Below are 27,391 nucleotides of genomic sequence, written 5' to 3' on the forward strand. Positions count from 1 at the left end.
CCCTGCATATAGATCATAAACATTACAAATAAAGAACCCAGTACTGATGAGCCACTGGATTCAAAGTATATTTATTATCACAGTACGTATGCAGTGTACAACCGAGTTTCATCTTCCCACAGAGAGCCAGGAAAAAAAGAAACACCACGGAACCCAGTCAAAGAAAACATCAAACACCTAACATGCTGAAAAAAAAGAACAAATCAATCAAACTAAATTATTTTTTTACTCTCTCTTTGCTTTCCTAATTTCCACTTTACTGTCACTTCTACTTTTTCTCTACACACTTGCTGGTGCATTTTCGTGATGCCTGACATATGCTCACTTCAAAAGCAGCAAGGTGCAGACGCTGAACTCTAAAATAAAACAAAAACAGAAAATATTAAGAAACATAGGATGTTAGGCAATATTTGTAGAGACAGAAAGAAGTATTGTAGCTGCACGCCAAAAACTTTTAATTAAATGTCTTCCTAATATATCTTCCTTTCTAGCTTTCAGGGGAGTATATAGTGACATATAATAAATTTATTCTGAACTTTGCACTGTTGAAGTAGTGAAACCAAAGCAGAGAATGTCAGAAGCATTCAGCAGACCAAGCAACACTACTAGGGAGAGAAATTAGCCTGGGCTCTTCGTGAGCTAGTAATATGAGAAAACAGCCCGTTAACATTTTGGACTGACATGTATCAAGACCACAAATGTTAAAAATGAAAGAGGGAGTTAAAATCCATTTTACTTGTCAAAAGAAAGCTGAATGATGTGTGAGCGTGTCATTGTTACATTAAAATAAGTTTACAATTTGAATTAAGCCAACGTAAAGGTCACATGTCTGTGTCTGAACATAGAAAGAGAACAAGACACAATAATATAGTTGTCTCTTCTTGGCTTTTGAAGGATGATTTAGAGCATACTAATATTTTGGGATGAACTTTTAAATAATTGTAGTAGCATTGCAGATCTGGCAGACAAATTTCAGAAAAGCTATACTGAGTTCTGTCGATAGTGGTAAAATATTGGCAGGCATATTTATTTATGAGAGACAATGAACAATGTAGGCTATACATGATTTTTCTTCAGCGGTTTGATCAGGGCACGACTGCGAAAGCGCATGGACGTCAGCCAGTGAGAACAGCAAGAAGAGTTTAAAGGGAGATGGATATTTCTTCAGCGGTTTGATCGAGGCATGACTGCGCAAGTGCATGGACGTCAGCCAGTGAGAAGAGTTTAAAAGGAGACAGGTTTATAGAGCGGGCGTTGGAGGGGCAGGCGACAGAGTAGAGGGAGAGAATAGAAAGGCTTTGGCTCAACGGGGCTTCGCCAATAACGGATCGAGGCCAGGTGGGTTAACTGTGTAGAATACAGACAAGAAGTATGTGTGTGAGGCCGGTGTTCTGTGCTCGGTGTCCGATATGGGAAGTCCGGGAGACTCCCAACCTCCTGGACGGCCACATCTGCACCAGGTGCGTCGAGCTGCAGCTCCATAGGGACCGTTTTAGGGAACTGGAAATGCAGCTCGATGACCTTCGTCTGGTCAGGGAGACTGAGGAGGTGATAGAGAGGAGCTACAGGCAGGTAGTCATTCCGGGGCCTGGGGAGACAGATAAGTGGGTAACAGATGGGAGAGGGAAGGACAGGAGTCAGAGGCTAGAGAGCACCCCTGTGGCTGCACCCCTTGACAATAAGTACTCCTGTTTGAGTACTTTTGGGGGGAATGGCCTACCTGGGAGAAGCAACAGTGGTCGTGCCTCTGGCACAGCGTCTGGCCCTGTGGCTCAGAAGGGTAGGGAAAGGAAGAGGATGGCAGCAGTGATAGGGGACTCTATAATTAGGGGGTCAGATAGGTGATTCTGTGGACGCAGGAAAGAAACGCGGATGGTAGTTTGCCTCCCAGGTGCCAGGGTCCAGGATGTTTCTGATCATGTCCATGATATCTTGAAGTGGGAAGGTGAATAGCCAGAGGTCGTGGTACATATTGGTACCAATGACATAGGCAGGAAAAGGGAGGAGGTCCTGAAAGCAGACTACGGGGAGTTAGGAAGGAAGTTGAGAAGCAGGACCTCAAAGGTAGTCATCTCGGGATTACTGCCTGTGCCACGTGACAGTGAGCATAGGAATAGAGTGAGGTGGAGGATAAATGTGTGGTTGAGGGATTGGAGCAGGGGGCAGGGATTCAGATTTCTGGATCATTGGGACCTCTTTTGGGGCAGGAGTGACCTGTACAAAAAGGACGGGTTGTACTTGAATCCCAGGGGAACCAATATCCTGGCGGAGAGGTTTGCTAAGGCTGTTGGGGAGAGTTCAAACTAGGATTGCTGGGGGGGTGGGAACCAAACTGAAGAGACGGAGGAAGAGGCGGTTGGCTCACAAATAGAGAAAGCTTGGAGACAGTGCGAGAGGGAGGATAGGCAGGTGATAGAGAAGGGATACGCTCAGACCGACGGTTTGAGATGTGTCTATTTTAATGCAAGGAGTATTATGAACCAAGTGGATGAGCTTAGAGTGTGGATCAGTACTTGGAGCTATGATGTTGTGACCATTACAGAGACCTGGATGGCTCAGGGGCAGGAATGGTTACTTCGGTGTTAGATGTTTCAGAATGGACAGGGAGGGAGGCAAAAGAGGTGGGGGTGTGGCACTGTTGATCAGAGATAGTGTCATGGCTGCAGAAAAGGTAGACATCATGGAGGGCTTGTCTATGGAGTCTCTGTGGGTGGAAGTTAGGACAGGAAGGGGTCAATAACTCTACTGGGTGTTTTTTATAGACCACCCAATAGAAACAGGGACATTGAGGAGCAGATAGGGAGACAGCTTCTGGAAAGGTGTAATAATAACAGGGTGGTCGTGGTGGGAGATTTTAATTTCCCAAATATTGATTGGCATCTCCCTAGATCAAGGGGTTTAGATGGGGTGGAGTTTGTTAGGTGTGTTCAAGAAGGTTTCTTGACACAATATATAGATAAGCTTACAAGAGGAGAGGCTGTAATTGATCTGGTATTGGGAAACGAACCTGGTCAGGTGTCAGATCTCTCAGTGGGAGAGCAGTTTATAGATTGTGATCACAATTATATCTCCTTTACCATAGCATTGGAGAGAGATAGGAACAGACAAGTTAGGAAAGCGTTTAATTGGAGTAAGGGGAAATATGAGGCTATCAGGCAGGAACTTGGAAGCATAAGTTGGGAACAGATGTTCTCAAGGAAATCTATGGAAGAAGTGTGGCAAATATTACGTTCCAATGAGACAGGAAAAAAATGTAGGGTACAGGAACCATGGTGTGAAAAGGCTGTTGTAAATCTAGTCAAGAAGAAAAGAAGAGCTTACGAAAAGTTCAAAAAACTAGGTAATGATAGAGATCTAGAAGGTTATTAGGCTAGCAGGAAGGAGGTCAAGAAAGAAATTAGGAGAGCCAGAAGGGGGCCATGAGAAGGCCTTGGCGGACAGGATTAAGGAAAACACCAAGGCATTCTACAAGTATTTGAAGAGCAAGAGGATAAGGTGTGAGAGAATAGGACCAATTAAATGTGACAGTGGAAGAGCGTGTATGGAACCAGAGGAGATAGTAGGGGTACTTAATGAGTACTTTGCTTCAGTATTCACTATGGAAAAGGATCTTGACAATTGTAGGGATGACTTACAGCGGACTGAAAAGCTTGAGCATGTAGATATTAAGAAAGAGGATCTGCAGGCGCTTTTGGAAAGCATCAAGTTGGATAAGTCACCGGGTCCAGATGAGATGCACCCCAGGCTACTGTGGGAGGTCAGGGAGGATATTGCTGAGTCTCTGCATCATCAATGGGGATGGGAGAGGTTCCAGAGGATTGGAGGGTTGCAGATTTTGTTCCCTTATTCAAGAAAGGGAGTAGAGATAGCCCAGGAAATTATAGACCAGTGAGTTTTACTTCAGTGGTTGGTAAATTGATGGAGAAGATCCTGAGAGGCAGGATTTATGAATATTTGGAGAGGCATAATATGATTAGAAATGGTCAGCATGGCTTTGTCAAAGGTAGGTCATGCCTTACAAGCCTGATTGAATTTTTTGAGGATGTGACTAAACACATTAATGAAGGTAGAGCCACAGATGTAGTGTATATGGGTTTCAGCAAGACATTTGACAAGGTACCCTATGCAAGGCTTATTGAGAAAGTAAGGAGGCATGGGATACAAGGGGAAATTTGTGGATCCAGAACTGGATTGCCCACAGAAGACAAACAGTGGTTGTAGACAGGTCATATTCTGCATGGAGGTCGGTCACCAGTGGTGTGCCTCAGGGATTTGTTCCGGGACCCCTACTCTTCATGATTTTCATAAATGACATGAATGAGGAAGTGGAGGGATGGGTTAGTAAATTTGCTGATAACACAAAAGTTGGGGGTGTTGTGGATAGTGTGGAGGGCTGTCAGAGGTCACAGTAGGACATTGATAGGACGCAAAACTGGGCTGAGAAGTGGCAGATGGAGTTCAACCTAATTAAGTGTGAGGTGGTTCATTTTGGTAGGTCAAATATGATGACAGAATACAGTATTAATGGTAAAATTCTTGGCAGTGTGGAGGACCAGAGGGATCTTGGGGTTTGAGTTCATAGGACACTCAAAGCTGTTGCGCAGGTAGACTCTGTGGTTAAGAAGGTGTATGGTGTACTGGCCTTCATCAAACATGAGTGAGTTTAGGAGCTGAGAGGTAATGTTGCAGTTATATAGGACCCTGGTCAGACCCCGCTGCTCAGTTCTGGTCGCCTCACTGCAGGAAGGATGTGGAAACCATAGAAAGGGTGCAGAGGAGATTTACAACGATGTTGCCTGGATTGGGGAGCATGCCTTATGTGAATAGGTTGCGTGAACTCGGCCTTTTCTCCTCGGAGTGGTGGTGGATGAAAGGTGACCTGATAGAGGTGTATAAGATGATCGATTGTGTGGATAGTCAGAGGTTTTTTCCCAGGGCTGAAATGACTAGCATGAAATGACACAGTTTTAAGGTGCTTGGAAGTAGGTACAGAGGAGATATCAGGGGTAAGTTTTTTTACGCAGAGAGTGCTGAGTGCGTGGAATGGGCTGCCAGAGATGGCGGTGGAGGTGGATACGATAGGGTTTTTTTTAAAAGAGTCTCCTGAACAGGTACATGGAGCTCAGAAAAATAGAGGGCTATGGGTAACCCCAGGTAATTTCTAAGTTAAGGACATGTTCGGCACAGCTTTGTGGGCCAAAGGGCCTGTATTGTGCTGTAGGTTTTCTATGTTTCTATGTGGAACTGATAAGCAAGGCTTTGGGCCTACTCCAGGCTGCTCCGGAGTTTGGATCCGAGGACTCAATTTTTGGTTTCGAATGCTGTTATCCACTTCAATTGTTTGCATGATTTTTATTCTTTTCCTCTTGTGCAGAGGGTTGGTCTTTTATTTTTATACTTATTCTTTTTCTTTAATTGGGTTCTTTCAGGTTTCTGGCTCTGTGGCTACCTGTGAGCAAACAAATCTCAAGGTTGTACAATTTACACATTGTCTGATAATAAATGAACCTTGAATATACATTTCTTTAACATTTTAAAAAAAGATACATCTTATGGTGTTCATATAGTTTCAGTTGATAAATAGCTGCCCTCCTTCATACAATCCAACCCTGGAAATAGACCTCGGCCACCTGCTGATTGCCTCTCAGCAGTGGGTGCAGCCAACCATTCCCAAATCTCCATAGTCTGCCTACCACACCCAACATTTTCCTGCTATCTCATATGGTTGCTGACTCCTGACTCGGGCATCCACATGCCAGTCCCTCTGCACATTGCTCAGTGATGTAGCTGCAGTCTGTGTAACCTCTCCCACCCCTTTTCAGACCAGAAACAGAGAGAGTCTGTGGGAGAGAAAGTCGGTGTGAATGAGGCACTGATGACACAATGTGGTGCAAATTTATTATTGCAGGTTCATTAAAATCATTTGGTCTTTTTCCTGCTCGTCTGACTTTACTTCAATTTACGTGGTTGGATTTTTCAAAGTGAAATGATGAAACAATGGCTAGCTCCCAAAAGAATGTCCTGGTATAATGGTCTAATGTTGTAATGATAACAACATCTAACAATGTGGTTAAAATTGACTCCCAAAGGCCTTCAGTAACTTACAAAATGCCTCCCACTGCTATTTTTTTCCAAGGGAGTTTCAGTTGTCAACAACATATTTTGCAAGAATTAATGGAGTTCCTTGTGACTTCAACATTTCAGCCATGATTGCATTAAACACCACGGCAGACCCGTGCCAATTTCTTCAAACGGATACCACAGACACTAACCAAGTACCTACGTAATTGCCTAGAAATCGTATTGCATATTAGTATTTAGTTTTAGCATAACGTACTGCTGCAGGTACTCAGTGGTTGAAGTGTCTTTCGCAGGAGGAAGGGAATTGTGAACGTTTTCTGCTGAAACATTGCATCAGGGCTAAGAGTTGGAGAGGTGAAGTGGCAAGACAAGAGTCTAAGGTGATTGGTAGACTGAGGAGGGGTGTAAGATGACAGGCAGGTGATGCTAGATAGGAGGGGAGCAGGGTGGAGTTGGGATGAAATGGCAGGTGAATAACAGATGGAGGGGGAGGACAAAATATTGAGAGGCAGGTGATGCAAAGAACAAGCTGGGGGAGGGGAGGGATTTGAAAAGACTGGAGGCAGCTGCTGGAGGGGAGATAATCAAGAACACAAAGGGCTGCCAATGCCAGACTCTGATAAAAAGATGAGATTGGGAATTAGGGGAGAGGGAAATGGCAGTTGGAAAGCAGAATTGTGGAAGAGAGTGTAGAGAACCTGTACATGAATTTTGTGTATAGTGGATGGATGGATCCAGGAGGGGGAGGGCAGAAAAAGGGGACAAAAACAGGAAAGATCTGGAGGTTTGGAAGTGGAGAACAACCCATCAGAGGGGTGGGTTATGTAAAATTGGAAGAGTCAAGGTTCACACAAGCTGCTTTTTACAGAGCATGTACGTTCAGTCCACAATTGCCATCCCAAGTTCCCAGCTGCATGCCATTCCCATTCTGCTTTGCAATCCCATACTGACCTAAACATCCTAGGCCGCCTTCTACTGCCAGGGTGAGGCCCAACTCAACCCAAGCCTGGGGGTCCTTGGACCACTTGCTTAATGGTAGGAACCCATAGCATCAAAAAGGTTAGGAACGCCTGATCTAGAAAATTCAAATTCCATTGCAATTCCTTGAGCCTTTTGTTTTAGAGTTACTCTAGTAAATTTATTGTGAAAGTAACAATAATTGTTACTGGATTAGGAACAGAGAACAGAAGGTACGGCACAGGAAGAGGCTCTTTGGACTGTTACAGTGTGCCAAACTAATTAAGCTAATGACAACTAATCACTTGTGCCTGTATATGGTCCTATCCCTTCATCCTCTGCATATTCAACTGCCTATGTAAGAGCCTTTCTAATACCTCTATTGTATTTGCTTCCATCTCCTGGCAGTGCATTACCACCTCTCTCTGTCCCCAGACATCACATCTGAACTTCATCCGTCTTTTAATGGCGGTTGGCAGTCCAGCTTAAAGGTGCATTACTGCCACCAACTGGACTGTGCTTTCCTAATATCAAACACAATTTCCAAACACAAGTCATTAAATGCTCCAAGGACTCATCGCACTGCACCAGGAGGATGTCCTGTAATTCCTTGCCAGCCCGAGAACAGCAGCAATGACAGGAGTGCTCTCTCTTCCTCTCCAGCCTATGGAACTCCCAGACTGCGTTCCAATGTGCAAACTGCAACTACTTCCGGAATCACAGTGCACACCCCAGTGTGGCTCTCCAATGGGACTCCAAATCCTTTAAGTGGTTAAGAAAATGGTGGGGGGGGGGCGGGGAGAGGTTGGGAACTCGTAGGGACAATATTCCAGCATTGATTGATAAGGGCAAAATGACTGTCACTGAAATAGGGAAATTCATACTGAAGATAATCCAAGTGAAGAGGGAAAAGGCTCTAAGTGAATACCCTTTTGCTTTGGAAGCCAGCATTAGCCAAAAACCCATGTCATTCACTCCTTCTCCGCTGCTCACTTTAAAGAACACGTCACACAATCCTCGATGCCCATTTTAAACCAACTGAGAGTGTTGCTTTCAGTTACTGCATCTCTCCCTTCATCTTGACCTTCTGGATCCAAAACTGGTCTCCTCTTCCACCTCTGAACTTCCCCCACCACCCCCACTTTCATCTTAAATGCATGCCCTCTAGTAATAGCTGTTTCAACCTTAGGTAAAAGGTACCAGTTGTCTGTTTATGTCTCCCATAATCTTACAACTTTCTTTCCTGTCTCCCCTCAGCTCTGCCATACCAGAGAAAACAACTCAAGTTTTTCTAAACTCTCCTGAAAACACATGTTCTCTGAACAAGGCAGCATCCTGGTAAACCTTTCCTGAACCCTCTTCATAACCTCTACATCTTTCCTAGAATGGGGTGGCCAGAGTTTCATAACTTTTGAATAGTTTGCATTGCTCCAGATGTTTGAGTTTTGATCACACTCGTGATTTTGACCCGACTGCGTGGAATGCCATTATGCCACAACCAAGGCTTCACGTGGAGCACTGCTCAGGACTTGGGCATGTTAGCCCAGACTTGCCAGTTACTGGACTCCTCAGGTTCCTTGTGTGGGTCAGCACATGCCTGAAAATTAGACATTTAATGCATTTTCATATATTATATACATGTGTATAATATATACATATTCATTTATACCTTATGATTATAATGATGCTGTAGATTATTCAGCGTATTGAACCTACGCTGGCTCCCACAGGAGCAAATATAGAGCCATTGAAAAGTACAGCACAGAAACAGGCCCTATGGCCCATCTAGTGCATGCTAAACCATTTAAACTGCCTCCTCCCATCGACCTGCACCAGAACCAAAGCCTTCCATTCCCCTACAATCCATGTACCTATCCAAACTTCTCTTAACCATTGAAATTGAGCTCACATGCAACACACAATTTAAACGGTTATGTCCTTTAACTATAGAAATAACACTCATCACAAAAGTGGCCCAAACCCTTCTGTTTCATTTCACCTCAGTGCAGAAGTGAAGAATTTACGGCATTATTCACATAATTATCCATGTGATAAAAATATACGATGTCTACTTCTAGCTATAATAGACCTTTTGATTACATCTACCAGCACTGTTGTTCACTGATAGTTCAGTGAGAAGAATGGAGAGCAGGTGGAAGAAGGGAAATTGGTTCTCTCTTTAAGGAGGAAGTGTGTGGCGCGTGGTCAAGTGGTTAGGGCATTGGACTAGCAATCTGAAAGTTGTGGGTTCGAGCCTCGGCCGAGGCAGCATGTGTGTCCTTCAGCGAGGCACCTAACCACACAATGCTCCAGTCACACCTAGCTCAGAATGAGTACCGGCAAAATGCTGGGGGTTAACCTCATGATAGACTGGCGTCCTATCTGTGGGGGGAGTCTCGTACCCTCAGTTGATTCACGCCACGGAAACTGGCATAAGCACCGGCCTAATGAGTCACAAGGTTCGTGACAGACTTTAACTTAAGGAAGAAGTGGAACTCAAAGCTATAGAATGCAGAGTTGTAAACTGTTTTGAAGTTTGAACAAAGATATGCCGTTTTTATACAGAAATTGACTAGCTGGATATAGCTATTGATCCAAAAGTAACTTTGTGCACTTCTAAATCCCATCATTTGCATATTTAAGTACCAATCATCATACATAATCAGGTGTTAAATGTATTTATTTTTATTTGGCAATACAGTGCGGAGTAGGTCCTTCTGGCCCTTCGAGCTATTTAACCCTAGCCTAAAGACGGGACAATTTACAACGACCAATTTATCTACCGAGTATGTCTTTGGACTGTGGGAGGAAACCCGAGCCGAGAAAAACCCAGGCAGTCCACCAGGAGGTCATACAGAATGTCCAAAATGCTCTGAGCTGTAATAGTGTTGTGCTAACTGCTACGTTAAATTGAAGTGTTAAGGGCCAATAATACTTGAGAATTACTAATAAAACTGTCCAAAAGTCAGTGTAGTCCTGGAATCCTTCTTTTGCATCTTTATCTAGGAATGCTTGGTGACCTCGATTCCCAGGTTTGAACAGAAAGCCCGTACTGACTTTTAAGGGTTGTGTTCAGCCTTGACATACGCATGAGGTCTGAACACTGTCTCTGTTAGATTACTATTTTGACTCCTGCCTTACTGAACTTCCACACCCAGCTCTCAAAGGTTTTGTTCAGTTTAGGTAGTGAAGAGGGTGGAAAAATCAAGACAGTCAACATCATGTCAACATTTAGCTATGAATAGATCTTAAAATGTAAAAAACATGATAGAGTCAGTGAAAGACCACACCCAATAGGATGGACAACAACCAATGTGCAAATATAAACACAGCAAACTGTGCAAATACAAAAAGTAAGAGGGGGGAGAAAAGAAATAATAACTTGACAGAGATGTACAAGATGATAAGAGGCACATATCAAGTAGATAGACAGTGACTGCATCATCACCATCTGGTTTGGGATGGGGCTACTGCACAGGATTGAAATAAGCTGCAGAGAGTTGTAAACTTAGTCAGCTCCATCATGGGCACTAGCCTCTGTAGTATCCAGGACATCTTCAAGCAGCAATGCCTCAAAAAGGCAGCACCCATCATTAAGGACCCCCATCGCCTAGGTCAGCTCTCGTTCTTATTGCTACCACCAGGTACAAAACCCTAAGACACACTCAATGATTCAAGAACAGTTCCTTCCCCTCTGCCATCCAATTTCTGAATGGACATTGAACCCATGAACACTACCTCACGACTTTTTTATTTCTATTTTTGCACTACTTAGTTAATTTAACTATTATATGTATATATATATATGTATATATATATATATATATATATATATGTGTGTGTGTGTATATATATATACACACACACACACATAAATATACACTTCCTATAATTCATAGTTTTTAATCTATCATGTATTGCTTTGTGCTGCTGCTGCAAAGACAACAAATTTCACGACATTTGCCTGTGATATTAAACCTGATTTTGATTCAGAATCTGACTTTTTCCTAGGGTGGAAATGTCTAATATCAGGGGGCATAATTTTATATGATGATTATGGTGATTAGAGGAAAGTATAAGGGGTATGTCAGATGTAAGTTCTTTACATATAGTGAGTGCATGGAATGCCCTACCAGAGGTGGTGGGAGAGGAAAATATATTGGGGGCACTTAAGAATCTCTCAGATAGGATGATAGAAAAATGGAAGTCTATCTAGGAGGGAAGGGATATTTTGAACTTAGAGGAGGATAAACTTTGCGGGTGAAGGGTCTGTACTATGTGGTAGTGTTCTATGTTCTTATTACAGTGGGGCAGAAGCTGTTGGAGCCTGGAGATACATGCTTTCAGGCATTTACATTTTGGTCCATCTAACTTCCTCAGATAACATATTGATATCAATTCTGTATGCTTGCTTCTTTTTCCACCTCTGTCCTGGCTATTGTCTTAGGTTACTAGCAACATTAGTAGCTTGCAATTGAGCTTCCAATTTTGTACTATGCTTGCTAAACTAGAAGGCTTTTGATAAGCTGTGGTATTAAAGATTATTGTGGAAAATAGAAGCACATAGTGGTAGGAAATAATAAATTCCTGAGATAGAGGATTGGCTGGCTAAACAAAACTTGATATAATTGGGTGTCTTTCTGATTGGCAAGATTTAATGGGTAGTATGCCCTGAGAAATGGCTTCAGTCTTTTGTAATTTATATAAATGATTTGGAAAAAGGCAGTAAAAACAAGGTTGTTAAATTTACTACTGACATAAAGATAGGCAGAAAACGAAGTCATGAAGAGGACACTAGGAGATTATAAAGACTTGCTATTCCTTTGCCTACTCGCGGGTTAGGTGATGTATATAACAAATGGATATTAATGTGGGGATAAAGCGAAGTTGTCCACATTGACAGAAAAACACCAGATTAATTTTGGCTCACTTACAATAAAAGTACTGAGGGATACCATAGTGCGACTATCTACTCAAAGATTAAGGTTACTACTTTCTAACCTTATAATAAAAAAGACAATGAAAAATGAATAACCAATTAAATTCAACAAGCTAATTAGCTTGATTAAGGCTGAGAAAATATCTAAATGGTGAGTGATTGCTGAGTTCTGAGATCGGGGTCTTCATGCAGGATTTGAAGAAGTTGCTATGTACGTACAGCAAGTGTTTTGGCAAGTTTACTAAGCACTTGTTTATTAGCAGGGGAATTGATCTCAAAGGAAATAAGGTTATGCTTCAATTATATAGTGAACTGCTGAGACTATAACTGGAGCTCTGTGTATAGTACTGTTCTTATTTAAGAAACAATGTTAATGTGCTGGAAGTAGTTTAGAAATGTTTTAAAAGGTCAACACCTGGAATAGGCAAGTTGTCTTATGAGGAAATGTGGGCAAGGTTAGGCTTGTGCCTGCTGGAGCTTAGAAGGGTGAGAGAAGACTTACTTGAAACATATAGATCTTGATTGGCCTCAGCAGTGGATTTGGTGAGGACGTTTCCTTGTGGGAATATCCAGAATTAGGCGATTGTTGTTTAAAAATGAGAGTCACCTGCTGCATATTAAACACATCAAATACTGCAGGTTTTACCCTGTTGTTGAGTTGCTGGATAGCAATGGAGCTGGGGCTTGTTGTGTACCGTGTTGTCACCTGGACCTGATGCACACTGTTATATGGAGGGGTGCATGGTTCAATAAACAGTGCAAATGATTGTTTTGTGATCGCAAGACCCTGTTGGACATTGGTAATGTAGAATACTGCAAGTCCAGTTCATTTTCTTATTGAACTAATGTTCGAGGAACCTCCTGTATAGAAATTGCATTGTATATTACAAATCACTATACTTCAAAAATATTTCATTGATTAAAGCATTTTGGGATACTCCAAGGTCATTAAATGAATGTTATAGAAATAAGTCTATTATCTATAAATTAATTCCTGATCAATAGCTCTAAATGTTAGTACTTTGTAATCGGTCTCTGAAATTCAGTTCCATTGATGCAATTGACTCAATGGATCCGAACTTCAGAGACAATATACCACATATTCTGTGCTTAATGCTGCCAACTGGGGATGAATTTCTTCTTTTGGTTCAAATGTGTATGATTCCCAAGAGCAGCCCTGTGTAAAGATCAGCACTGCTTTGATAAAGTTACTGAGAAGCAGGGAAAAGCACTTAAAAAAAAATTAAGCAGCCTCCATGACAGCCAGAGAAAATGCTATCATGGAGATAAGGGAAATGTGGGGGCCGTAGGCAGTGGGGACACTTTTACAGATTAAACTCAATGTGTGCATAGCCACATTCCCTTCCCTCTGATGCAACTGGTCATGTTCCATCAGTAGCCTCCAAGGCACAAGTTCATAACTCCGCATAGTTTGCATATATATCAGTCTGTGATTAGCTGCAGCCAGTACTGACAGACAAACATTTCTCCCTAACATAATCACAGCAATGAAAGGTCAGGCAGTTATATGCTGACAGCAAAACATCAATATCCTCTAGGAAGTCCTTTAATTCGTATCCTCCAGTCAATTTTGTGGCTGGGTTTGCTCCTCCTTTCACTAGGAATAAGCAATTACACATTAGTATCCAATTACAATCAATAAGGCAGAGGAGCTAGTCATGCACACTGATAATCTCATCCAGTGTAAATGACATCAGGACAACTTTCTCATGTTAAGGTGAAAATTGCCTGGAGTGGCAGGTCCAGTGTTTTGATGAACAGGACTTCCGAAGGGTACTGACATATTAGCCAGCCCCAAATGGCTTTTAAGTGCATTTTGCAATTATAAGAGCATTATGCTCTGCAATTTTGAGGGTCCACACCTCAACAGGCTGGAAAATGTTTTAGTACTCCAAATGCAGTTTACCATGGTTAATTTGGTATTAAATAAAAAGAAATGGATAACCATGATCATCCACCGGCAAAGCCAAATCCACTGCATCCAAGATAGTGCTACTCATTTCCTTTAGTTAAGCACAGCTTTAGAGAAATTTCTCCAGAGGATTAGGTCAGCAGTCAGGTATCATCTGCTTATCTGCAATAATATGCAGAAGCGTACCTGCACAAGTAACAGTCTGGCAATTGTTTCCTTTCCAGCTTTGGCAAAAGTCAATACAAATTGACACTTTTTTATAGAAAATATAAAGAATTCATAACATTTGGGTTCAGTTTATGCTCCATTCTGTCCTACTTTATTCTACCTTTTATTTCTTTCTTCTGAAGTAGTGTCTACTGTTACTTCCCCTGATGAAAAGCTACAAACCTCTCCTTCCCTCATAAGGCAACTTCATAGTTGTAGGTACTATTTAGTAAACCACCTCCGAACTGTTTTCAATGCATTAATGTACTTCCATATACATAGTGATGAATTCTGTACTCTGTACTCCAGGTGTGATTACCCCAGTCTGTATATACCCTCTCTATTGTTATATTCAATTCGCTTTGCAGTAAATATTCTGCTAACTCTCCGAATTAATTGCTATATCCACATACTTAACTTTTGGTGAATCATGAACAAGGATTCCCAGATCTGTCTGTATTGAAGGGCTCTCACAATTTATATAATTTTTCAATTTACGATAATCAGTTGTTGAATTTAAATTTTAATTCTAAGATTCCATTACATCCTAAAAACAATAATCAATCTTTGAACAGGTAGTGATAGGAATGTCGCAATATACCTCAGTACCTATTTATTTGCAAGGGAAAAATTAGGTAAGGTTTCTGCACGTAATGATGACCCAATAACTAATTAAAACAAAGAGAATAATACTGTAAATGCTGAGAATCTGAAATCTAAAAAAAAATTCATTGTTCATTTGACATGCAACTATCTGGGTGGGTGGGAAAGGCACAGTTTATCATTACAAGTGTCTTCATTAAATTATTCTAGTCCACCAAGTACATGCTGTCTGTAGAGAAATCCAGTCTCATTCTCCCATTCTAACAGTTACTGCAAGTTTATTTCATTTAAGGGCTCGTCAAATTTTCCTTTGAAATTGCTGATCATCTCTGCTTCCATTTTCATAATTAGCAAGCTCTAGGCCATTTCCATTTGTGGGTTAAGATACATTCTTCCTCTCCTCTCGACTGCCTCTCCTGGAATCCTTAAATCTTCATCCTTAACTCTAGAAACATCAGCTAAAAGGAACTACTTCTCTTGTCTACCTTACTTAAACCTGTCATATCTCTATCAAATGAAAGCATAAAATAGTACAGATACTGGAAATGTAATAGAAAAACAAAATGCTGGACACACTCAGGCCAGGTTCTGATGAAGGGTCTCACCAATAATGGCTTCATTTTCCACAGATGCTGCCTGGTGTGCTAAATGTGTTTCCAGAACTTAAGTTTTCTTTCAGTCCTGTCAAATCCTATCAAATTTCCATTCAACCTTTCTTGCATCAAGAAGAACAAGTCTGATTCTCCAATCTGATCTTTTATCTACGTAAGTATCTCTATTTGTGAAGCCTTAAGTCCCACATGATTTGTTAACTATTTTCTCAAAATAACTTGCCACTTTCAAAGTTTCTTGAACCTCTAAAGTTTCTTCATTTCTGAACATACTTTAGGCCTATGTCATTATCTATATTGCCACTCTATGTCGCTTCTGAAAAAAATAAAATTATCATCATCTCATCCTACCAGACTATCTACAACTTGTTGAAGTCTATGACTATCATTCTTAAACATTCACATTTCCAAGTCTGATGATCAGCAATTTTTAAAATTTTATCCTGCTTTCAAATATCTAAGTCATATGAAGTAGTGGTCTATTCCTAGGGAAACAAATCTTCTAGTCAGAAAAAACATAACCATTTAGCACCTCATTATTTTCTATCTCTAAGGCATGATTTTATGCAAGCTGACAGTGAGCGTCAGTTCTGTCAAGTAGTCTTTTAAATACCCTCCGTAAAAAATAAACTTCTTCAAATCACCTCTAAACCTCTTACACCTCATCTTAAACATCTGGCTACTGATCCTAGAGTTTCTTTCTATCTGCCTGTACACACCCCTCTTAAATTTGTATTTCCCTCAGCCTTCACTGCACCAAGGAAAACAAACTCAACCTATCCAGCAACACACATCAAATTTGCTGGTGAATGCAGCAGGCCAGGCAGCATCTCTAGGAAGAGGTACAGTCGACGTTTCAGGCCGAGACCCTTCGTCAGGACGAACTGAAGGAAGAGCTAGTAAGAGATTTGAAAGTGGGAGGGGGAGGGGAGACTATCCAGTCTCTCCATATAACTGAAATGCTCCAGACCAGGCAATATCCTGGTGAATCTCATCTCTGCCTTCTCCAGTGTTATTATATACTTCCTGTAGTTTGGCCACCAAAAAAATTAATTTTAGTTGTGGCTTAAATCGGTATTTTATAAAAAATGTACGAAGATTTCCCTGCTTTTATACTCTATCCTGGATAACAAAGACAAGCGCTGGCTTCTTCATCATCCTACCTACCCGTGCTGCTATCTTCAGGGATCTGTAGACTTGTACACTGAAGTGCTTTTGCTCCTCAATACTCCCTATGGTATATGTTCAATCCCCAAAGTGCATCACCTGACACTTACGAGGATTAAGTTCCATCTGCCATTGTCCTGCCCATTTCACCAGCTGACTAATATTACTCTGTACTTTTAAACCACATTCCTCACTTTTAACACCACCAGATTTTGTATGATATACGAATGTACTGATTCGTACATTCATATGATGACATTCATATCTAAGTTGGTATTGCATGAAACAAACAGCAAGGGTTCATCGCTGATCCCTGTGGTACAGTTCTGTCACAGGCTTCTGATGACAAAAACAACTCTCCACTATCACCCTCTATCTATTATTAACAAGCCAATTTTGAATTAGAATCAGAATTAGGTTTATTATCACCGGCATGTGTCGTGAAATTTGTTGGTCAATTTGTTTTAGATTCCATAGGCTTTACCCTTTTAGTCCAGTTTCCTTATCAAAGGCTACATTGAAGTCCACATAATGCACACAGACTTCCCTCATCAATATATTTAGTTAACTCTTAAAAAAACAGAGGTAGAAGGCTTTTGCGTCTACCATGACTAAATCCGTGCTGACACTCCCTGATCAATCCCTGCCCTTCTAACTGTAGATTAATCCTATTCTTCAGAACTTTTTCCCCAATAATTCCTCTGTTCCTGGCAATGGTCTAATTGACCTGCGACAATCTGGCACATCTCATTTTGTCCTTCTTGAATAAAGGTACATTTGCTGTCGCAGTGATCTTACACCTCAGCTATGGTCAGTAAAGCTTCAAATGTCTCCACCAGGGCCACAGTAATCTCTCTTGCCTAATAACTCCTTTATAACATTAACATGCTCTAGAATTTCACTTTCCCAAATAGATCCCAGCTACAATGCCTTTACCCTTCTGAAAACAGATGGAAAGCATTAATTTAAGGTTTCATTCAATTTCTCTGGCTTCATGCACAGGTTTCCCCTTTGGTTGAAAATAGGCCCCACTCTTTCAGTGACTACCTGCTTGCTCTTAATGTACGTATAAGATGCCTTGTGATTTTCTATAATCTGAATTACCAGTGATATTTTGAACTCCCTTTTCCCCTTCTTAATTTTTTTTTATGTAGATGCCACCCATGCCAGACATTTTCTCTTCTGCTCCCTCCCATCTTGCAAAAGATACAAAAACCAGAAAGCACGTACGATCCAAGACAGTCTCTATCATGCTGTTAGAAGACTATTGAATGATCCCCCAGTGTGATAAGATGGACCCTTGAACCCACAATCTACGTGTTATTGTCTTGCAACTTATTGTCTGAAAGTTATTGTTCTTCTTCTCAACGCACGGACATGATGAAATGATCTGTCTGCAAATCCAAGTTTTTCTCTGTACCTCAGTACATGTGAATAATACGAAATTCCCCCTCCTTCTCTCCCCAATACTTTCTATACTGCTGAAAAGCTTCCCGCTTTTCAGTACTCCATAGCTACTATAACCCTCAACATCCCTTGGCATCCAGGGTTCCCTGGACTTGCAATCCTTACCAATTATCCTTGTGAAAATGCACTGGCCCTGAACTCTTATTATTTCACTCCTACAACTTCCCCACTTCCTAAATGTAGATTTACCTGCAAGTAGCCAAATCCACTCTATCTTCGCCTGGTCCTGTCTAAAGATATTGAAATTGGCTTTGCCCTAGTTCAGAACCAAATTTCTGAACTATCCTTTAACTCTTTCCATAACTACTTTGAAACTTACTGAGTTATGGTCATTATCCTCAAAGTGATTGTCCACTGACATTTCATCTGCTTGCCCATTTTCGTTCCCTAGAACTAGGTCCAGTACTATCCCATCTTAGCAGGACCACATACATAATTGGCAGAAAAATTTCTCCTGCATGTACTTTAAAAATTCCATCCCATCTAATCTTTTCACACTAAGGCAATCCCACTTAATATTGTGGAGGTTGATATAACCTAATACAACACCCTATTCCTTTTACACCTTTGTGATTTGCCTACGAGGAGTGATTGATAAGTTCGTGGCCTAAGGTAGAAGGAGATGAGTTATTAACTTCAAACTTTCTGCATTTTCATTCAAAGAGTTGAACTGAAAGTGCATGTAACGAGAGCGTCTTGGACCTCCAGGTGGTCCACAGTAGGGGTGATTGATAAGTTCGTGGCCTTAGGTAGAAGGAGATGAGTTATACAGCTCTCGTTAAATGCACGTGCAGTTCAACTCTTTGAGTGAAAATGCAGAAAGTTTGAAGTTTCTTCTCATCTCCTTCTACCTTAGGCCATGAACTTATCAATCACCCCTGCTGTGGACCACTTTCTGGAGGTCCAAGACGCCAACTTCTACGAAGAAGGGATCCGTATGCTCCACGACCGCTGGACTAAGTGTGTACTAACTTTTCCTTCAGTTAGTCCTGACGAAGGGTCTCGGCCTGAAACGTCGACTGTACCTCTTCCTAGAGATGCTGCCTGGCCTGCTGCGTTCACCAGCAACTTTGATGTGTGTTGCCTGAATTTCCAGCATCTGCAGAATTCCTGTTGTTTGCGAAAAATAAATGTGCTAGGTTTTCTAAAATTGACTCCTTCTATCTTAGGCCATGAACTTATCAATCACCCCTCGTACGGATCGGCCCCACTATCTCCCAATGAGTGTTGAGATTAATTACAGCCAAGTGATTACACTTCATTTATTTCTAAGCTTAATCCATTTGGGTTTATTTGGATGAGCCCTCTCAGTCATCCACTCTCTTTACTGCAGTGATAGCTACCTTGAGCGTTGATCAACAACACAACGTCCCTCCTCTTTAACATTCTTCCAACCACCCCCTCCCCTCCCACCACAACGGCTCTTACGCCTAAAACTATTTGAAACTATCATGCCCTGGAATGTTGAGCAGCTAGTCCTGCCATTCTTTCAAGTCATGTTTAACGTCTCAACCTTGTGACTTTATCAAAATAATTTATTATTTATTTATTGTGTTGACATACAGCATGGAATAGGCCCTTTCAGCTGTGCCACCCAGCAATTGCCCAATTTAATCCTTGCCTAATCATGGGACAATTTACAATTAACCTGGAATTTGGGAGGAAACCGGAGCACCCAGAGGAAACCCATGCAGAGAATTTACAAACTCCTTACAGGCAGTGGTAGGAATCAATTAGATTAGTGAAATTCGATCTCCCGTTTACAATGCCATGTTGCTTTTCTCCCTAGTTAGATTGAGTTCATCAATTGTTGTTTCTAAAACCTTACCCACCATTGTACAAATCTCTGTACGTTCTTTTTTTGAAGAATTATGTCATTTTTGCTACCTTCCAATGCCCTAGCAACCATTCTTCTCCCAGCACAACCCCAGGCAAGTCCTTCCATTATCTTCATCCTGATGATCCTTAACAATCCAGTAGTGGGGGAGTCTAAAACCAAAGGGGACCGCTTCAGAGGGATTTCCCTTTAGAACAGAGATGAGGAGGGGAACTCTTTTAGCCAGGGAGTGGTGAAGCTGTGGGATTCGTTCTCACAGGGGGCAGTGGAAGCCAAGTTATTAAGTATATTTAAAGCAGAGGTTATTAGGTTATTGAATGTCAAAGGTCCAAAGGAGAAGGCAGGAGAATGGGATTGAGAGGGATAATGAATCAGCCATGATAGAAAGGTGGAGCAGACTCGATGGGCTGAATGGCCTAATTCTGTTCCTATGTATTATGGTCCTATGGCATGAATGTATGTGGCTCAAGTTCAACATAACCATCAACATTCAACTCATACACTTGAATAACAGTATCTAAATCAGGGGCTTGCAGAAGGATAGTGAAAATTAGTGAGAACGCTTCTCAAAAAGGAACAGTCAGTAGTGACCTAGAAAATCCCCATATATTTACAGATAATAATTACCACAGGATCAAAACCTAAATCCATTTAGCTTATGGTCATCTCACGAGTACCCTGACTACCACACTTCTGTGCAAACAATCAGAAGCCTTTATATGAAGTGTTCTCACCAGCTTGGGACATAAGGTCTTTGATATATCCTCGAATTCTTTGCACACCCACAGATTCCCAGAAATCCAACACAGTGTGAAGAGCCAGGGGAGGTGTGTAGTCTTTCAAGCCTGAAATGACATTCAAGAAATTTAATACAGCCATGTATTGATGACAAAATTATTGTTAAATAACACTGAGAATATTTGAACAAGTTCACAAATTGGAATTCAAAAGAAAATGTATTTGACAAAAATTAACTTTGTCCGTTGTAGTCAGGCAACTGAGGGGCACAATTCATCAATTATGAATTAAATAGAACTCAGAACAGTCCACAACATTGTGCCAAACTAATTAAATGTCCAACTAAACTAACCCCTTCTACCAATATAATGTCCACATCTCTCCATTCTCTGCACATTTGCAGAATGTGCTCCAGAATTTCTTAAACACCTCTGTCATGTTCCTCCACACGCGAAGTGCATTCCTGTTACCCACAACTTAGTATGAAAGAAAATCTCCCACACATCTCTTTGAACTTGCTCACCTTAAATAGTTACCCATTAGATAATACTGCATAAAATACAAACTAAATCTATAAAACAGTATGGATCTCTGTACTTGTTTCAGCAAAATCTTCAAAACAACACTTAGTGTGCACACAGATTATGAGGACAGCCAAAATGGAAATGTCAAATGGTATATAATGAAAGCAGAAACCATGTCCAGAATATGGGTTGTGGAACTTGCCACCCTCATATCCTTACCTATGAGTTCTACATTGGGTTAATTAGAGTCCTAAATGCCTAATGTAATATTTCAGCATTTGGTAAAATCTGCTGCCAAGCTAGAGCCAAATGAAATTAATAGACATGCAAAATCTGACTCCTTGTAACAACCACAGGTTTTATGCCTCAGCAATACCCCTGGTATCATACAAATGGTGTCAAAATGACCACAATCAATCAAGGACTAATTGAACAATGGCCAAGCCCAAAGGTTTCCAGGTCCTACACAAGTTAACCAGGTACAGACAGGATGGATAAATATTAAAAAGATAATGCTTAGACAATCAATGAACATAATTAAATAACCAATAAGACAAAAATGAACTGAGAGCCAATTGGATGATACAGATTTGAATTTTCAATAATTCCATTTTTCTGCATTTGGCCCATATCCCTTTGTTTCTTACCTGTCCATATGCTTGCCCAAATTTAATCTGACAATAAGTAAATAATGTACTGCTTCTACAACTATGCAATGTAAAATACAGTATGTTACTAATCTGTTGCTAAGGTCTAACTATGTTCACCTATTTCAATGATTTTAAAGACAGACAGTACATGCTCGGCACAGCATTGTGGGCAGAAGGGCCTGTATTGTGCTGTAGGTTTTCTATGTTTCTATTTGCTATTATACACATCCTAAGGTCAATGGAAGGCTAAGAAAAGGTGATTTTGTATTTTCATCTTCTGTTAGAAGAAACCAATGCAAAATAACTCCTTTGCTTTCTTCTCAGTGTTATACCTTTGACACTTTTAATACCTGTCCTATTTTAAAGCATTTTATTCATTGAAGGGTAGCTGATAATTATTGTTAGCTTTCCAATGGCTCATTGTACATGAGCCTGAGAAATATTAGAGAGGAAGCGTCTACTCTTCCAACAGTTTATATGCACATGAAAATCTGCTTAATTTGTGTACACAGAGGCCAATCCCATCAGCCTCCCAGTCAGAGAACCTTAACTCAGTATCATTACGTAATTCAATTGTTTGTTATAATGTTCATATTTACAAGTACAGTAGATGCAAAATTTGATTCTGTTGTGTCTTTTGTGCAAAACAGATTTTACGTTCCATTAAGAAATCCGAAGCACATTCATGTATTTGTGATGCATTTTGCAGAAACCATACTAAATGTGCATGGCTCATGTATGTTGGAAATGTGTGAAGTATGCAGAATATTAGATGGTTAGATAGCACAGAAACTGACCCTTCAGCCCGACTCATGTAGGCCAACCAAGAATGCCAATCCCACCTTCCTGCATTTGGCCCATATCCCTCTATTCCCCTTCTATTTGTCTAAATGCCTTTTAAAAGCAGTGATTGTCCTACCAACTTTGGCAGATTGTTCTGAATACTCACCATCCTCTGTGTGAAAACCCTGCCCCCTGATCACTTCTAAATATTTCCCCTCTTAACTTAAGCCAGTATCCTCTAGTTTTAGACTTCCCTTCCTCGGAAAAAGACAGACTATCTACCTTATCGATGCTCTCATAATTTTACAAAACTTTTAAAGCTATCTCTGGCCTCCTGCTCTCCAGTAAGAACAATTCCAACCCAACCTATCCAATCTCTCCTTGTAACTAAAATCCTGCATTCCAGATAACATCCTGCTGAATCTCAACTGCACCCTTTCTAAAGTGTGAAGAACAGAACTTCACATAATATTCCAAGTGTAGCCTAACTTGGTTCCTTAAGATTGTTATAGCCGGGGATGGTAACGGGGAGAAGGTCCCACTACCCTATTAGTGAAACGTGGTTGCAAGAGGGGTGTGATTGGCAACTAAATATTCCAGGATTTCGTTGCTTCAGGTGTGATAGAATAGGAGGGGCAAGAGGGAGAGGTGTTGCATTGCTTGTCAGAGATTATATAACAGCAGTGCTCTGGCAGAATAGATTAGTGGACTTGTCTAGGGAGGCTATTTGGGTGGAACTGAGGAATAGGAAAGGCGTTGTGACGCTTATAGGGGTGTATTATAGACTACCTAATGGGGACCGAGAACTGGAGGAGCAAATTTGTAAGGAGATAGCAGATATTTGTAGTAAGCACAAGGTTGTGTTTGTGGGAGATTTTAATTTTCCACACATAGACTGGGAAGCCCATTCTGTAAAAGGGCTGGATGGTTTGGAGTTTGTAAAATGTGTGCAGGATAGTTTTTTGAAGCAATACGTAGAGATACCAACTAGAGAAGGGGCAGTGTTGGATCTCCTGTTAGGGAATGAGACAGAGCAGGTGACGGAGGTATTTGTTGGGGAGCACTTCGGGTCCAGTGATCACAATACAATTAGTTTCAGTGTAATTATGGAGAAGGATAGGACTGGACCTAGGATTGAGATTTTTGGTTGGAGAAAGGCTAACTTTGAGGAGATGCGAAAGAATTTAGAAGGAGTGGACTGGGAAAATTCGTTTTATGGGAAGGATGTAACAGAGAAATGGAGGTCATTTAAAGGTGAAATTTTGAGGGTTCAGAATCTCTATGTTCCTGTTAGTTTGAAAGGAAAGGTTAAAAGTTTGAGAGAGCCACGGTTTTCAAGGGATATTGGAAATTTGGTTCAGAAAAAGAGAGGGATCTTCAATAAATACAGGCAGCTTGGAGTTAATGAGGTACTCGAGGAATATAAAGAATGTAAAAAGAATCTTTAGAAAGAAATTAGAAAAGCTAAGAGAAGATACAAGGCTGCTTTGGCAAGTAAGGTGAAAATAAATCCAAAGGGTTTCTACAGTTATGTTAGTGGCAAAAGGATAGTGAGGGATAAAATTGGTCCCTTAGAGAATCAGAGTGGACGGCTATGTGCGGAGCCAAAAGAGATGGGGAAGATTTTGAACAATTTCTTTTCTTCGGTATTCACTAAGGAGAAGGATATTGATTTGTGTAAGGTAGAGGAAACAAGTAGGGTAGTTATGGAGAGTATGACAATTATAGAAGAGGACGTACTAGCACTTTTAAGGAATATAAAAGTGGATAAGTCTCCGGGTCCGGACAAGATATTCCCTAGGACCTTGAGGGAAGTTAGTGGAGAAATAGCAGGGGCTCTGACAGAAATATTTCAAATGTCATTAGAAACGGGAATGGCGCCAGAGGATTGGCGTATTGCTGATGTGGTTCCATTGTTTAAGAAGGGTTCTAAGAGTAAACCTGCCAATTATCGGCCTGTGAGTTTGACGTCAGTGGTGGGTAAATTGATGGAAAATATTCTTAGAGATGGTATGCTGGCATTTATAGCGAGAGGATTCGAGTACAGGAGCAGGGAGGTACTACTGCAGTTGTACAAGGCCTTGGTGAGACCACACCTGGAGTATTGTGTGCAGTTTTGGTCCCCTAACCTGAGGAAAGACATCTTTGCCATAGAGGGAGTACAAAGAAGGCTCACCAGATTGATTCCTGGGATGGCAGGACTTTCATATGAAGAAAGACTGGATGAACTGGGCTTGTACTCATTGGAATTTAGAAGATTGAGGGGGGATCTGATTGAAACGTATAAGATCCTAAAGGGATTGGACAGGCTAGATGCAGGAAGATTGTTCCCGATGTTGGGGAAGTCCAGAACGAGGGGTCACAGTTTGAGGATAGAGGGGAAGCCTTTTAGGACCGAGATTAGGAAAAACTTCTTCACACAGAGAGTGGTGAATCTGTGGAATTCTCTGCCACGGGAAACTGTTGAGGCCAGTTCATTGGCTATGTTTAAGAGGGAGTTAGATATGGCCCTTGTGGCTACAGGGGTCAGGGGGTATGGAGGGAAGGCTGGGGCGGGGTTCTGAGTTGGATGATCAGCCATGATCATAATAAATGGCGGTGCAGGCTCGAAGGGCCGAATGGCTTACTCCATCACCTATTTTCTATGTTTCTATATATAATTAGTTGGATAGACAGGGTCTGATTAGGAACAGTCAACATGGATTTGTGCGTGAAAGGTCATGTTTGACAAATCTTATTGAATTTTTTGATGAAGTTACTAAGAAAGTTGACGAGGGTAAAGCGGTGGATGTTGTCTGTATGGACTTCAGTACGGCCTTTGACAAGGTTCCATACGGAAGGTTAGTTAGGAAGGTTCAATCGTCAGGCATTAATATGGAAGTAGTAAAATGGATTCAGAGTGGCTGGATGGGAGACGCCAGAGAGTAGTGGTGGATAACTGTGTGTCAGATTGGAGGACGGTGTGTAGCGGCGTGCCTCAGGGATCTGTACTGGGTCCAATGCTGTTTGTAATATATATTAATGATCTGGATGATGGGGTGATAAACTGGATTAGTAAGTATGCAAATGATACTAAGATAGGTGGTGTTGTGGATGATGAGGTAGGTTTTCAAAACTTGCAGAGAGATTTAGGACAGTTAGAAGGAGTGGGCTGAAAGATGGCAGATGGAGTTTAATGCAGAAAAATGTGAGGTGCTACATTTTGGTAGAACTAATCAAAATAGGACATACATGGTAAATGGTAGGACATTAAAGAATGCTGTAGAACAGAGGAATCTAGGAATAATGGTGCATAGTTCCCTGAAGATTGAATCTCATGTGGATAGGGTGGTGAAGAAAGCTTTTGGTTTGCTGGCCTTTATTAATCAGAGCATTGAGTATAGGAGTTGGGATGTAAAGTTGAATTTGTATAAGGCATTGGTAAGACCAAATCTGGAGTATTTTGTACAGTTCTGGTCACCGAATTATAGGTAAGATGTCAATAAAATTGAGACTGTACAGAGGAGGTTTACTAAAATGTTGCCTGGGTTTCATCTCCTAAGTTACAGAGAAAGGTTGAACAAGTTAGGTCTTTATTCTTTGGAGCGTAGAAGGTTGAGGGGGGACTTGATAGAGGTGTTTAAAATTATGAGGGGGAATTGATAGAGTTGACGTGGTTAGATTTTTTCCATTGAGAGTGGGGAAGATTCAAACAAGAGGACATGGGTTGAGAATTAGAGGACAAAAGTTTAGGGGTAACATGAGGGGGAACTTCTTTACTCAGAGAGTGGTAGCTGTGTGGAACGAGCTTCCAGCAGAAATGGTTGAGGCAGGTTCCATGTTGTCGTTTAAAGTTAAATTGGATAGATATATGGACAGGAAAGGAATGGAGGGTTATAGGCTGAGTGCAGGTCGGTGGGAGTAGGATAGGGTAAGAGTTTGGCACGGACTAGAAGGGCCGAGATGGACTGTTTCCATGCTGTAATTGTTATATGGTTATATGGCCAAACATGAGGCTACTTAACAAGATAAGAGCCCATGGAATTATGGGAAAGTTACATACGTGGATTGAGCGTTGGCTGATTGGTAGGAAACAGAGAGTAGGAATAAAGGGATCCTATTCTGGTTGGCTGCCGGTTACCAGTGGTGTTCCACAGGGATCAGTGTTGGGACTGCTTCTTTTTACATTGTACATCAACGATTTGGATTATGGAATAGATGGCTTTGTGGTGAAGTTTGTTGATGATATGAAGATAGGTGGAGGGGCCGGTAGTGCTGAGGAAATGGAGAGTCTACAGAGAGACTTGGATAGATTAGAAGAATGGGCAGAGAAGTGGCAAATGAAGTACAATATTGGAAAGTGTATGGTTATGCACTTTGGCAGAAAAAATAAACGGGCAGCCTATTATTTAAATGGGGAAAGAATTCAAAGTTCTGAGATGCAACGGGACTTGGGAGTCCTCATACAGGATACCCTTAAAGGTAACCTCCAGGTTGAGTCAGTAGTGAAGAAGGCGAATGCAATGTTGGCATTCATTTCTAGAGGAATAGAGTATAGGAGCAGGGATGTGATGTTGAGGCTCTATAAGGCGCTGGTGAGACCTCACTTGGAGTATTGTGGGCAGTTTTGGTCTCCTTATTTAAGAAAGGATGTGCTGACATTGGAGAGGGTACAGAGAAGATTCACTAGAATGATTCTGGGAATGAGAGGGTTAACATATGAGGAACGTTTGTCCGCTCTTGGACAGTATTCCTTGGAGTTTAGAAGAATGAGGGGAGACCTCATAGAAACATTTCGAATGTTAAAAGGCATGGACAGAGTGGATGTGGCAAAGTTGTTTCCCATGATGGGGGAGTCTAGTACGAGAGGGCATGACTTAAGGATTGAAGGGTGCCCATTCAGAACAGAAATGCG

The 27,391-nt window shown here is 41.3% G+C and overlaps 1 protein-coding gene across 6 annotated transcripts in view; it reads right to left on the reverse strand.

The window, feature by feature from the left end:
• Positions 1-27,391, reverse strand: part of LOC134342520 (uncharacterized) — a 137,293-nt gene that overhangs the window by 21,223 nt on the left and 88,679 nt on the right. For all 6 annotated transcript variants that reach the window (XR_010017038.1, XM_063040766.1, XM_063040764.1 and 3 more), the window contains one exon: positions 20,537-20,647. Coding sequence is in view for 5 of the 6 variants with exons in the window: in XM_063040766.1 (XP_062896836.1) it covers positions 20,537-20,647 (111 nt within the window). In the remaining variant the exon portion in view is untranslated. The remainder of the gene's footprint in view (positions 1-20,536; positions 20,648-27,391) is intronic.

Source organism: Mobula hypostoma, chromosome 2 (genome assembly GCF_963921235.1).
Source record: "Mobula hypostoma chromosome 2, sMobHyp1.1, whole genome shotgun sequence".
NCBI classification, from domain to species: Eukaryota; Metazoa; Chordata; class Chondrichthyes; order Myliobatiformes; family Myliobatidae; genus Mobula; species Mobula hypostoma.